Here is a 14,670-nt window from a genome sequence, read left to right as displayed (position 1 = left end):
ATGTATACCAGGAATGCTATGCTACAGATTGTCTACTGTTCCAATTCATTACAGATTTCATAGAGTATTATCACCAACACATAACAATCACATAATTGCACAAGTATCATTAACCTTAAAGTCAAATGTATTTACATATTTAACTATTCTATGCCAATCATTTCACAACTACTTTATCACAAACACATATTTAACTATTCTATGCTATTTATCTATGTGATATTGTGTATGATACTTAGCCTTTGTAAGGAGATCAGTCCTGGTGATGAGCAAGCCATGCTTCTGAGAGCTTTGTAGCTGTGTGTAGCTACTGTACATCTGCCTCAGTGGTTTTGGGAGAGAGAGCTCTGATTTCAAGTTCTCAGGTATACATGCAACCTGTGGGTGTGTCTTTCACAGCATGTGGGCTAGCTGTATCAGTGTGCTGGGATTGTCTATTCAGCCAAGGCTACAGTGTAGGGATGTTAATTCGGCTTCAGGTTACAGAAGCCAATATTATCATTCATTCTTTGTATCTCTAAAATGGATATATGGAATTACTCTGTAACACTGAGCAATCTCCAGGGATAATTTATGTATTAACTGGTATCCGGACTCCAGGTCAACAACAAAAAAGGTCGACACACCTTAGGTCGACATGGACAAAAGGTCGACACGAACAAGGTCAACATGAAAAAAAGGTCGACATGAGTTTTTCGCATTTTTTTTTTGGGAACTTTTTCATACTTTACAGTCCGCGTGGACTACGATTGGGAACGGTAACCTGGGCCAAGTGCAGCGGCAGCGGAGCGAGGCACCTTGCCCAAAGCATGGCGAGCGAAGCGAGCCATGCGAGGGGACGCGGTGCACTAATTGGGGTTCCCGGTCACTCTACAACACAAAAAAACTCATGTCAACCTTTTTCCATGTCGACTTTTTGTCCATGGCGACCTAAGGTGTGTCGGCCTTTTTGGTGTCGACCGGGAGTCCCAGACCCAGTGAGCCCATCCATAGGGATTGCATTCATAGGAAATGTATATATATCAGGAGTAAGTCTAGAAGAAGTACACCTTTTCAAAGTACCTTTAAAGAGTGCATCTATTGGGAGCATATATATAGGTAAAGCATCTATAGGGGGTACAACTATAGGGAGCATATCAATATGGATTATGTCCCAGAGTAAATAGATGTGTGCTTGCTGGGGGGAGGGGGGGGGGAAGGCACGCCACATTACTGCCTTGCCCCGGGTGACAAGAATCCTAGTTTCGGCCCTGCTTATTGCATACGCCATATTTTATATTCTCACACACCACAAATTAAGGAATACAAGGTATATTTAGCTTTTCCAACATCTAGAAAAACAGGTTCAGGAAAACCTGGGCGAGAGGGAGCAGCATGGAGATGGAGCTATGGACACAGCTTTGGTGGGGGGTGGATCATCAAAGGGGGTATAGTCCAAATGTATTTTTATTTGCAGCATAACATATAAAACTAAAACACAGAAATATTGGATAGAAAAATGCTATAAAGTCACATATACACCCAAAGAAAACCAGGATCCATATTAAATATATATAGGAATAGCCACATCGATTCTACATATATAAGAAAATCTGAATCCATACTAAATATGTAGGAAAAGCAACAACGATTCTATGTATATAAGAAAAGCAGAATCCATACTAAACATACTGAAAAGCCAGATTCATAGAAAATACACTGACAATTTCGGCTTTGTGTAAAATACATTGAAAAAGCCAGATCTGCAAAAACAACCTCCCAAAGGGTTAGTGGTCCCGTTCCCCGCTGACAGGACATAGCTCCTGAGGGAATTATTCGCAAGCCCCACCACGGCGAGCGTACATTCCCGCAGCATTCCGTCACCCCTAACAGAGCCAGAAGAAAGAAGAGTGGTGAGTACTAAGCCAGCGTCCCGACTAGCCATTATGGCGGCATTAGGGTACGGTGACACACGGCTTCTTTATGGGGCTGCTGGGTCTCCAGACTTAGTACACAGTGCAGATGCACGGCTTCTAACGGAGCGCACTGAGTCTCAGTACACTTTCTGTGTACACAGTACTCAGACTGGCATTACAGACTTAAAAGGGGGCTGACTCCATTTTAGGCACAAAAATCACCTCAGCCAGTATAAAAAAGAGCGGGAAGACTGCGCGCCTTTGCAGGGGTGGGGCTTCACTATGAGCGGATCCAGCAGCTCACAGGTGCCATTTTACAGACTGCATCATCACATACGCTGACTGCAGGGATGCGCAGCTCCTCCGGAAAGCCTCCAGTTTACCTCAACGGTACCAGGGGGTTATAGCAGGGAGGCAGCATTGTAATCCCCAATTAGGGTACTTAGTCTGCGACCCGGCTAAGCTTACTTTAGCGATAAGGACGCTGTGTGCTGGTTTCTCTACATTTGTGTCTCTCGTGAAAGGTTCTTTGTGGGTTAATTGTGCTGTTTTCCTGTGTGTATGCCATTCTGCAGCAAGGATGTCAGAAATCAAGGAGTGTGTTACATGTAAGACACAGTGTTCCTCCTCTCCTGGGGGTTCACTAGGGTGTACTCAGTGTAGTGTCCCTTCTCAGACAAAGGAAGCAGAGCCAGCGTGGCTCGACTCCATTAGGGAGATGATCTCCACTATCTCTACTAAATTGTCTTGAAATACTTAAGAAAGTCTAAGGGGGATATCCAATTAGCCCCGGTAATTTACCGGGGCTAATTATCCCACCAGGGGCTAGCTAATTAGCCCTGATAAGCCGTGGCAGGCGAAGCAGAAGCCCCGGGAAACAGCCCCGTTTTCATACGAAAACGGGGCTGTTTCACACAAAACCACACAGGTTTCACTGAACCTGTGTATTTTCAGAAGGGTTTTTTTTTACAGGCAATCCATCTGAATAGCCTGTAAACAAATAATCGGTGAAACATCGGAAAAAAGTCAGAAAAACAGCAGTTTTTCGGACCCAATGTTTTACCGGGATAATTGGATATCCCCCATGACTGAGTTTATGCAAAAGGACTCAGTACTCAGACCAGCGTCTCAGTCCTCTGCAGTTTGTTCACAAAAACGTACTTTAGCCCAGATCCTACATTCTGACTCTGATCAACAAGGGTCAGAAATGGAGGTGGACATGGCGGTAGGGGAGGGTACTCTGTCGCAGGGAGTTGAAGTGCTCATAGACGCTATCAGGGAAGTCCTCAATATTCCTGACAAGGTGACTAAGGAGAGTGAGGAATCTTACTTTAATGTACAGGAAAAATCCTCAGCTACTTTTCCTGTGTCAAAAGAACCAAATACCCTGTCTAAACAACCATAGGTTAACCCAGAAAAAAACGTTTCAGATCCCTAAGCAGTTACTGTCAACTTTTCCCTTTTCCCCTGAGGATAGGAAAAAATGGGAAAATCCACCGATTGTAGATACATCAGTTTCCAGGCTCTCACGTAAAATTGTTTTACCTGTTCTTGGTGCAGCATCCCTAAAGGACACAGCTAATCGTAAGATTGAGACTACCCTCAACTCTTTGTATACAGCTGCAGGGGTGGCTCAGAGACCCACTATAGCATGTGGATGGATTGCAAAAGCCATTGCAAAGTGGTCTGATAATGTCATAGAGGGTTTTGGCCCCTTACCTCGAGGTGAAATTATTTTACTTCTGCAACATATACAAGATTCTGCAAACTTTATGGTTGAAGCCATAAAGGAGATAGGTTTGCTAAATGCACGCACGACAGCTATGGCAGTGTCAGCATGCGGAGGTTTATGGTTACGTCAGTGGACTGCCAACGCAGACTCCAAGAAAGGCGTGGAAGGCTTGCCATTCTCAGGTGAGGTCTTAATTGGCGATGAACTGGATACGTGGATTTCAAAAGCTACTGCGGGTAAATCCACCTATCTGCCTTCTGCAGCTCCTCCTGCTATGAAGAACTACACAGGATCCAACTTACAGACCTTTCAGACTGCGATGTTTCAGGGAAGAGCCAGAGGTTCCTCTACCGCCGCCCGGAGTGCTAGAGGGAACTCACACAAGCCAACCACTGTTGGTTCTCAGGAACAGAGCTGTGTTGCCTCAAAGCCTTCCACATGATGGGGGGGGCACATGCATGGAAGAAAGGCAGATGGGAGCCCAGCTAAAATTCTTCAGTCACGCCTGGGCGGGGTCTTGCCAGGACCCCTGGGTCCTAGACCTTATTTCCTATGGCTACAGGCTGGAGTTACAGGATCTCCCACCTCACAGATTCTACAAATCAGGATTACCAGCTTCACAGGAAGCAAGAATAACCTTACAAGAAGCTATTCAAAAACTGTTACTGACTCAGGTCATTGTTCCAGTTCCACCTCATCTACAAAACAGGGGATACTATTCCAGCTTGTTTATAGTACTGAAACCGGACGGTTCGGTCAGACCGATTCTGAATCTCAAGTCATTGAACCCATACTTACGGGTGTTCAAGTTCAAAATGAAGTCTCTGAGAGCGGTTATATCGGGTCTGGAAGAGGGGGAGTTCCTTGTGTCTCTGGATATCAAGGATGCGTACCATCACATTCCGATCTGGCCGCCTCACCAGGCTTACCTGTGGTTTGCACTGCAGGACTGTCACTACCAGTTTCAGTCCCTGCCCTTTGGTCTCTCAACAACACCGAAGGTGTTCACCAGAGTGATGGCAGGTCATTCCGAGTTGTTCGCTAGCTGTTTTCGTTCGCAGCGTTTAGGCAAAAAAGCGTCACTTGTGCGCATGCGTATGCGGCGCAATGCGCATACGCGACGTACTTTCACAACAGCCAAAGTAGTTTCACACAAGGTCTAGCAAAGCTTTTCAGTCGCACTGCTGGCCGCAGAGTGATTGACAGGAAAGGGGCATTTCTGGGTGTCAACTGACCATTTTCGGGGAGTGTGAGGAAAAACGCAGGCGTGCCTGGGAAAACGCAGGCGTGACTGGCTGAACGCAGGGCGTGTTCGTGACGTCAAAACAGGAACTAAATAGTCTGAAGTGTTTGCAAGATAGGAGTAGGTCTGGAGCTGCTCAGAAACTGCACAATCTTTTTTTTTGCAGCTTCTGCTAAGCTAAGATACACTCCCAGAGGGCGGCGGCTTAGCGTTTGCACGGCTGCTAAAAGCAGATAGCGAGCGAACAACTCGGAATGAGGGCCAATATTCCTTACCTGGACAATCTTCTAATGAAGGCTGCATCCAGGGAACAGTTGTTGGTGAACATTGGTCTCACAACCACATTGCTCCTGGATCATGGGTGGATTCTGAACCTGCCAAAATCTCACCGAGAACCAACGCAGAAGCTACATTTCCTGGGAATGATCCTGGACACAGAGTCTCCGAAAGTGTTCCTTCCTTTGGAAGAGGCAATGGTAATCCAGCCGATGGTGTGGGCTGTCTGGAAGCCAAACCGAATCTCAGTACATCAGTGCATCCGTCTTCTGGGAAAGATGGGGCCTAAGTCAGACCTGATTGTAGCCCTGTAAAATTTGGCAGTGCTATGATCGGGCACACTGACATGCTAGTCCGCCCCGCATGTCAGGCTCGCCCCACCCCGCAGAAGTACAAAAGCATTGCACAGCGGCGATTCTTTTGCACTTCAGGAGTAGCTCCCGGCCAGCGCAGCTTTTGCATGCTATCCGGAAGCTACTCGTTGCTGCCCGGGTCGCAGGGGTTGCGTGTGACGTCATGCAGCCGCTGCGGCCTGTCCCCCCCACGGTCTGGCCATGCCTGTGTTGGCCGGACCGTGCACACAAAACGGCGGCCAAACGCCGCCGTGCTGCCCCCTCCTGCCCGGAGACTACCTCTGCCTGTCAATCAGGCAGAGGCGATCGCTAGGCAAAAATAGCCATCGGCTGTCAGCCATGCGCCGGCGCACTGTGACGCCGGCGCATGCGCACTTCTGACCTGATCGCTGCGATGAACAGCAGCATACAATCAGGTCAGAATGACCCCCTAGGTGTCCTCTTACGAGGCAATTCAGTACGGAAGGTTTCATGCAAGGCCCTTCCAGCTGGATCTGTTGCACAAATGGTCCGGATCGCATCTACACATGCATCAGATGACTCGTCTGTCACCGAAGGCCAGGATTTTCCTCCTGTGGTGGTTACAAACTTCTCACCTGATGAAGGGTCGATGGTTCAGGATTCAAAATTGGATTCTGTTAACCGCAGACGCAAGCCTCAGAGGTTGGGGAGCGGTCAGCCAGGGGGTACAATTCCAAGGAAGATGGTCAACTCTGGAAGCCACACTTCCCATCAGAGGCGTATCTAGGGTAGGGCGAGTGGGGCACGTGCCCTGGGCGCCTTGGCAGGCCCAGGAGAGGGGGGCGCCGCCAGCGTCCAGGGCATCATGCCCCACTCGCCCCCGTCAACCCTAAATGTGAAGGGAGGAGAGCGCAGCGTCTCTCCCTCCCCTCACCGCCGCTGCCAGCACTAGCAGCGCTGCTGTGTCCGGTCTCTGGCGTTAGCCAATCAGAGCTTGCGGACCGGCTCCTGATTGGCTGCCGGTCCGCGAGCTCTGATTGGCTAGAGAACCGGCGCCAGACAGCCGCCGGAGACCTGGAGCGGCGAGGGGAAGGAGAGGCGCTGCGCTGCGCTCTCCTCCCCTCACAAAGCAACAAGCGGCCGCCGGCCGGTAAGTGATGGGGGGGGGGGCAGCGGCACAGTGGGGCATGTATCTGGCACCAAGTGGGGCCTGGCACTGTGGGGCATGTATCTGGCACTGTGGGGCAATGTAATTGGCACTGTGGGGCAATGTAACTGGCACTGTGGGGCAATGTATCTGGCACTGTGGGGCAATGTATCTGGCACTGTGGGGCATGTAACTGGCACTGTGGGGCAATGTATCTGGCACTGTGGGGCAATGTATATGGCACTGTGGGGCAATGTATCTGGCACCAAATGGGGCATGTAACTGGCACTGAGTGGGGCCTAGCACTGTGGGGCATGTAACTGGCACCAAATGGGGCATGCAACTGGCACTGTGTGGGGCCTGGCACTGTGGGGCATGTATCTGGCACTGTGGGCATGTAACTGGCACTGTGGGGCATGTATCCGGCACTGTGGGGCATTGTAACTGGCACTGTGGGGCATGTATCTGGCACTGAGTGGGGCAGTGTATCTGGTACTGTGGGGCAATGTAACTGGCACTGTGGGGCATGTAACTGGCACTGTGGGGCATGTATCTGGCACTGTGGGGCATGTAACTGGCACTGTGGGGCAATGTATCTGGCACTGTGGGGCATGTAACTGGCACTGTAGGGCATGTAACTGGCACTGTGGGGCATGTATCCGGCACTGTGGGCATTGTATCCGGCACTGTGGGGCAATGTAACTGGCACTGTGGGGCAATGTATCTGGCACTGTGGGGAAATGTATCTGGCACTGTGGGGCATGTAACTGGCACTGTGGGGCAATGTATCTGGCACTGTGGGGCATGTAACTGGCACCAAATGGGGCATGTAACTGGCACTGTGGGGCATGTATCTGGCACCAAATGGGGCATGTAACTGGCACTGAGTGGGGCCTGGCACTGTGGGGCATGTATCTGGCACTGTGGGGCATGTAACTGGCACTGTGGGGCAATGTATCTGGCATTGTGGGGCAATGTATCTGGCATTGTGGGGCATGTAACTGGCACTGTGGGGCATGTAACTGGCACTGTGGGGCATGTAACTGGCACTGTGGGGCAATGTAACTGGCACTGTGGGGCAATGTATCTGGCACTGTGGGGCAATGTAACTGGCACTGTGGGGCAATGTAACTGGCACTGTGGGGCATGTATCTGGCACTGTGGGGCATGTAACTGGCACTGTGGGGCAATGTATCTGGCACTGTGGGGCATTGTATCCGGCATCGTGGGGCAATGTAACTGGCACTGTGGGGCATGTATCTGGCACTGAGTGGGGCATGTATCTTGCACTGTGGGGCAATGTATCTGGAACTGTGGGGCATGTATCCGGCACTGTGGGGCATGTATCTGGCACTGTGGGGCAATGTATCTGGCACTGTGGGGCAATGTATCTGGCACTGTGGGGCATGTATCCGGCACTGTGGGGCAATGTATTTGGCACTGTGGCCCATTTTCAGTGACCACACCCCTTCTGGGGCGTGGTCACAACCCTTCTGGAGTGTGGCCACGCCCATTTTTTGCCGCACGCGCACATGCTTCTTTTTGTATGTTTTTTTTTTTTTTTTTTTGGGGGGGACGCCATTTTCCGTCTTGCCCTGGGCTCCGAAAACCCTAGTTACGCCTCTGCTTCCCATAAACATCCTGGAGCTCAGGGCAATCTACAATGCCCTTCTGAAGGCCTCTCTTCTTCAGAATCAGGCCATTCAAGTTCAGTCGGACAATGTGATGGCGGTGACATACATAAACTGACAAGGCGGAACAAAGAGCAGACCGCAATGTCAGAGGTGTCAAGAATTCTCTGCTGGGCGGAAAAACACGCGGTGGCGTTGTCGGCAATCTTCATTCCGGGAGTAGACAACTGGGAAGCTGATTTCCTCAGCAGAAACGACCTGGACCCGGGAGAATGGGGCCATCACCCGGAGGTGTTCCAGCGCCTAACATATCGGTATGGTTGTCCACAAATCGACATGATGGCCTCTCATCTCACCAAGAAGCTCAGCCGGTATTGTTCCAGGTCGAGGGACCCACAGGCTGTAGTGGTCGACGCCCTGACAACTCCGTGGGTATACCAACTGGTATACTTGTTTCTTCCAATTCCTCTGATCCCAAGGGTTCTCAAAAGAATAAGAAGAGAAAGAGTTCATGCAATCCTGATTGCTCCGGACTGGCCGAGAAGGGCCTGGTATGCGGACCTTCTAGAGATGCTAAGCGAAGATCCGTGGCCTCTGCCTCTTCGAGAGGATCTTCTGCAACAGGGCCCGTTTGTCTATCAAGACTTACCAGGGCTACGTTTGACGGTATGGAAGTTGAGAGGCTGATTCTAGCCCAGAAAGGGATTCCCAACAAGGTCATCCCGACTATGATCCAAGCCAGGAAGTGGGTAACGTCGAAACATTACCATCGTGTCTGGAAGAAATATGTCTCTTGGTGTGAAAGTAGATGATATTCTACGGTGGAATTTCATCTGGAACGTTTCCTGCTGTTCCTGCAGTCGGATGCGGATGTGGGCCTACGCCTAGGCTCCTTAAAGGTTCAGATTTCGGCCTTGTCGATTTTTACTTTCAGAAACAATTGGCTTCTCTACTGGAAGTACAGACATTCTTGAAGGGCGTCCTTCATATCCAACCTCCCTTTGTTCCTCCTACGGCACCTTGGGATCTCCAGTTGGTTCTACGGTTCCTCCAATCGGACTGGTTCGAACCGTTACAGGAGGTGGAAAAAAATATCTTACGTGGAAAACCATCATGTTGTTGGCCTTGGCCTCGGCGAGGTGCGTCTCGGAACTGGGGGTGTTGTCGCACAAGAGTCCCTACTTGATTTTCCACAAGGACAGTGCTGAACTCAGGACTCGTCAGCAATTCCTTCCTAAGGTGGTGTCGCGCGTTTCACATCAACCAACCAATTGTGGTTCCAATTGTTACTGACACCTCTACTGTTTCAAAGTCCTTGGATGTGGTGCGGGCTTTGAAGATATATGCGAAGAGAACGGCTCGTACCATTAAATCGGATTCACTGTTCGTTCTCTATGATGCCAACAAGATTGGGTGTCCTGCTTCAAAGCAGTCAATTGCAAGATGGTTCAGGCTTACTATCCAACATGCTTATTCTACGGCAGGTTTGCCGATTCCTAAATCTATTCAGGCCCACTCTACTAGGTCAGTGGGCTCCTCCTGGGTGACTGCCCGGGGGGTCTCGGCATTGCAGCTATGCCAAGCAGCTACTTGGTCGGGTTCGAACACATTTGCAAAGTTTTACAAATTCGATACCTTGGCCTCTGAGGACCTACAGTTTGGTCAATCAGTTCTGCAGGAACCTCAGCAATCTCCCACCCGGTTTGGGAGCTTTGGTACTTCCCCATGGTACTAAATGGATTCCCAGAATACCCTAGGACATAAGAGAAAATAGGATTTTAATTACCTACTGGTAAATCCATTTCTCTTAGTCCGTACTGGGCGCCCGCCCGGTGCTTCGTTCTTCCTGCTAAGTTACTTGTTAACTATTGTTTGGTTCAGCTGTTGCTGTTCTTTTTTTTCACATTCTAGTTAGCATGGCTATCCTCTTGCTATGTGCGTGCTGGTTCAAATCTCACCACTGTTCTTATCTGTTTCCTTCTCTCAAAGTATGTCCGTCTCCTCCGGGCGCAGTTTCCTAGACTGAGTCAGGTGGGAGGGGCATAGTGGGAGGAGCCAGCTCACACTATACATTTCTTATAGTGCCCATGGCTCCTAGTGGACCCGTCTATACCTCATGATACGAAATGGATTCACAGTATTCCCTACGGACTACGAGAAAAGGATTTACTGGTAGGTAATTAAAATCCTATTATTGTTTTGTCTGCTTCATGTAATTAGCAGCAGTGAGAAATTTGGTAACTGCTCAATCCAATTAGTAACATCATCCGGGTGCATGAAAGGGAGGGGTTATTCTGAACAAGAAACAAAAAAAACACCAGGTATCCTCCAGCACTCGGGATGACATCCACAACAAGATTTGATAACTACATGGTGGTAGATAATTCAGCGATTTGCATATATTTGCAAAGATATTGTAAGCATTCAGGCCAACTTCACAGTGTCTCTGATACCGGAGGTCCAAAATACTAAGTCTGAGGCGCGGCACCACACAAGCCGGCTAGAGCCAGCTACCCCAGGGCAACACACCAGTGAGAAGCTAAAGTGTTAGTGAATGTTAATAAGTGAATAAGAATCAAGAAAGCAGCAAAAGCTATGTATTAAAAGGTGGTACAAAAGTGAGAGATGCAAATAATATTGCTGTTCTGAGAGGCATGGATGGGACCAGTATTTGTAGTGCCATTGGCAGAACCTGGGGGTGTCTCCAGATAAGCTTGCTCCCAATTTAGATATATTGGGCAATTATATGACCCAAATGGGGTGCTGTTATTAGTTTTGGGGAGGAGTTTGGGGCCCATTTGCCTGTGGGGGCTGGGCTGCTTTGGGGTAGCACACTGTAATATTTCATTTAGCACTTTGTGTAACACTTTCAAATAATTTTTTCTACTAATACTACTCCTTAAAGCATTTTAATTACACCCCTCATTGAGATCTCTGACTTATCTACCACCTTGTAGTTTTCCAATCCTGCTGTTGAAGTCATCCCGGGTCCTGTGGTTTTTTATTTCTTGTTCAGAATAACCCATCCCTTCCATGCACCTTGATGACATTACTAATTCCATTGAACATTTACCAAATTTCTTACTGCTGTTCTGAGAGGCATGGATGAGACCAGCATTTGGAGGGCATGCTTACGTTTTTTTAAGTTGCCTGCTACGTGTGACCTTCTTCTAAAGACAAACTTGATCATCCAAGAATCTCTCTGGAGGATCTCCCATCTCCAGCTCTCTGTTGGCAAACTTAAGAGCTTGCTGTCTGGTGGGAAGTGCGCCCATCCTGTTGACACTGCACAGTGAGATGACCCTGAGCATGTGAGGAGCAGACTTCTCAAGATGGCTGCCACTCAGCAAACAGAGACAGCCAAGGAAATGCTGCAGGCATAATTAATGCCGCTTGCCCTCCACATGCTGCGGACAGATGGTTCTGAACGCCATTCCTGATTATGTAATTTTTCAAAAGACATTCAGGAATGGTGTTCCGGTGCATTCTGAATAAAAAATAGCCCTACTTCTATTTAGATGGCTTTAATATAATTGAAAAATTATTTACTAATGATTTAATGCATTCTAATAACAGTTAATTATTATAGGAGAATCATTTCTGTGGTCCTAGATGCACTCCAAGGAAAGGCCTACTGTAATATTCTTAAAAGACCATTAAGACCATTAAAGTATTTGTATTACACACAAAAGATGTATTTTCTAGTCAATAAAAATGTTTTAGCATAATTACTGTAGATTCATCAATCAGTTACTGTCTGTACAATAAGCCATTTTGTGAAATATATTTATTAAGAGGGAGAGCACTTATCCTGTTTACATGTACTAGAAGAAGAGTTTGTCTAAACTATGTTGTGTGTATTATTGTTAGGGAAACCTAATGTATGCTTGGATACAGGCCTAGCCAACCTGTGGCTCTCCAGCTGTTGTGAACCTACAAGTCCCAGCATGCCCTTCCACAGTTTTGCTATTAGAGAATGCTAAAACTGTGGCAGGGCATGCTGGTATGTGTAGTTTCACAACAGCTGGAGAGCCACAGATTGACCAGGCCTGCTTGGATATCACATTGTATATAATGACAGTAATCTCTGGTAAAGCTCCCTGTCTGCATTTAGCTTCTTTCCTTACCCCGGCATTCAGGTATTTCATTCCAGGTTCCATTTTCTCCACACGTGGCATTCTCATTTCCAAATAAAACATAGTTTTGAAGGCAGCTGTATCTCACCATATCTAGGTAGGCAGAAATATTTCCTTCTCTTGGTCTGTAGTGAATAAGTTGCCCAAAATTTGGTATCACAGGATATGGACAGGTCATCTCTTGAAGGGAGAAAGAACTTTTATTATAATTTTTTTTTTTTTTTTTAGTTTATCTCACACCTTTCCAAAATCTTTCCAAATACATCTCCGTAGACAATGTTTTCTACAGTATGGTAGTGCATGGTATGGTAACTAGTGATCATGGCCTTACTTGTGACATTAACTGTAATCTAAATTGCAGTCTGACCAATATTTTGAATGGTCAGAAAGGACAGTGGTCATGCAATCTAGTAATTTAGTTCAAACTTCTTCAAAACATCTGGGATTACTGTCATCAAGTTGAATCTTTCATAAATTTTAAATAAAACGATGACTAGGTAGGTAAAACATTAATATGACAGATGCAAGTTTAATCTCACTATACGAAAAAGATAGACAAACCTATAAATGGGCAAGTACACGTGACAAATCAGTAATAATAATAATAAATGCTTGCTATTTGAACCAGAATCCAATTTCATCTACTTAAAGCATGATTAAGAACCCATACCCCTTCCACCTTTCTTCCTATCCATCTACACCAAAATGCCTTCAGCACAGCATTCTCCTCCACCTTTCCACCATACCACTCTATTTACAGAGTTTAGCCTCCACATTATTTGTACTTTTTCCTCCTCACATTCAACATTATGGCACATATCAGTGTTAGAAGTACTGCAGACAATGGAGTTGGTCGCCTCCAGGCTCCAATTCTGAAGGGGGCACCCTGACCTTATCCATTGCCACTGGTGCACTCCAGTCTTTGTGCGCCAGCCATTAGCTTTGAGCAGCGCTACACAGCGTCATCATTCTAGGTTAAATTAATCCCGGTGGAGTTTGCCAGCAATGTGGCCACCTCCTGACAGCCCACCTGCCAGTCTCCCGCCCGAACAGAGGCTACCGCTGCAGTGTAGGGAGCAATAGGTGAAACTGGGAGATTGGACTGACAGGGGATAGTGCTAGGGCAATGACAGTGCAGGCTGTAGTATGGAACAGGAGAGCATAGTTGGCTGTGTGTGTGCATATGTGGCTGTACAAGTCCATATGTGGCTGTATGTGTGCATATTTGACTGTGTGTGTTATACAGTATGTGGCTGTGTATGTGCATATGGGGCTGTGTGGGTGTACATATATGGCTATGTGTATTTATGTGGCTGAGTGCGTGCATTTGTGGTTGTGTGTGTTTGTGTATATGACATGTAGCTGTGTATGTATATATGACATGTGGCTGTGTGTGTGTGCATATGTGGCTGTGTGTGTGTATATATGGCTGTATGTGTGGCCATCTGTGTGTGCATATGTGGCTGTGTGTGTAGGGTTGGGGCCGTGTTACTGGCAGCCAGGATTCCCGGCAGTCATCATCCCGACGCGGAATGCTGGCGGGTTTGGGGGGGGGGGTTGTCGAGCAGAATGAAGCCCCTTGCGGACTCGCAGGCAAGCTGCGCTCGCCACAGGTTCTATTCCCACTCTATGGGTGTCGCGGACACCCACGAGTGGGAATAGCCCTGTTGCGCTGGTATTCTGGCTATGGCATTGCTAGCTGTCGGGATTCTGGCGTCGGGATTCTGAATGACAGGATCCCGACAGCCGGCAAATTAAACGTATACCGTCTAGTGAACACAGAGTCTTCTGAAAATTGATGTATCATTCTTTGTGGGAATAGTCCCTTCTAGTCGGCATGCCGACTGTCGGTACTTTGACTGGTGGTATGCAGGGGAAGTTTTGTTCAAGTCCCATCAGGCGAAACGCGCGTCCTCTCTTTGGATACTTGGTCCTTGTGCACATGACCCAGTTCTATTAACACTGGGAGTGTGATTAGTATAATACAGAGATTTTCAACCTTTTACAACTCGCGGCACGCTGAACAAGATCTAAATGTTCCCAAGGCACACTCAAATATAATGGTGATGCATGTTGCAGTTGCGTGTCCTAGGATGTCATGTTGCAGCTTCTACATAGGTAACTCCTAAGTCACATCTGAGAAAGCCAGAAAAGCCCAACACTGCCCGGGCCCAAAATTAGAACTGGCTCTGCAGCCACTAAACCCACCAGTATTGATCGTTCCAGGGCCTCACAGGCCTGGCTTTGCTTCTATGGCTGCACACCTGAAGACTGCTCAGGGCACACTAGTGTGCCA

The 14,670-nt window shown here is 47.9% G+C and overlaps 1 protein-coding gene across 1 annotated transcript in view; it reads right to left on the bottom strand.

Moving 5' to 3' along the window:
• APOH (apolipoprotein H) overlaps window positions 1-14,670 on the bottom strand; it is a 204,785-nt gene that overhangs the window by 60,100 nt on the left and 130,015 nt on the right. The window contains exon 5 of the mRNA XM_063960836.1: window positions 12,366-12,554. Within this exon, the coding sequence (XP_063816906.1) occupies window positions 12,366-12,554 (189 nt within the window). The remainder of the gene's footprint in view (window positions 1-12,365; window positions 12,555-14,670) is intronic.

Source organism: Pseudophryne corroboree, chromosome 3, assembly GCF_028390025.1.
Source record: "Pseudophryne corroboree isolate aPseCor3 chromosome 3, aPseCor3.hap2, whole genome shotgun sequence".
Taxonomy (NCBI): domain Eukaryota; kingdom Metazoa; phylum Chordata; class Amphibia; order Anura; family Myobatrachidae; genus Pseudophryne; species Pseudophryne corroboree.
The sequence above is the reverse complement of the archived record's forward strand: the minus strand, read 5'-3'. Positions and strand labels throughout refer to the sequence as shown.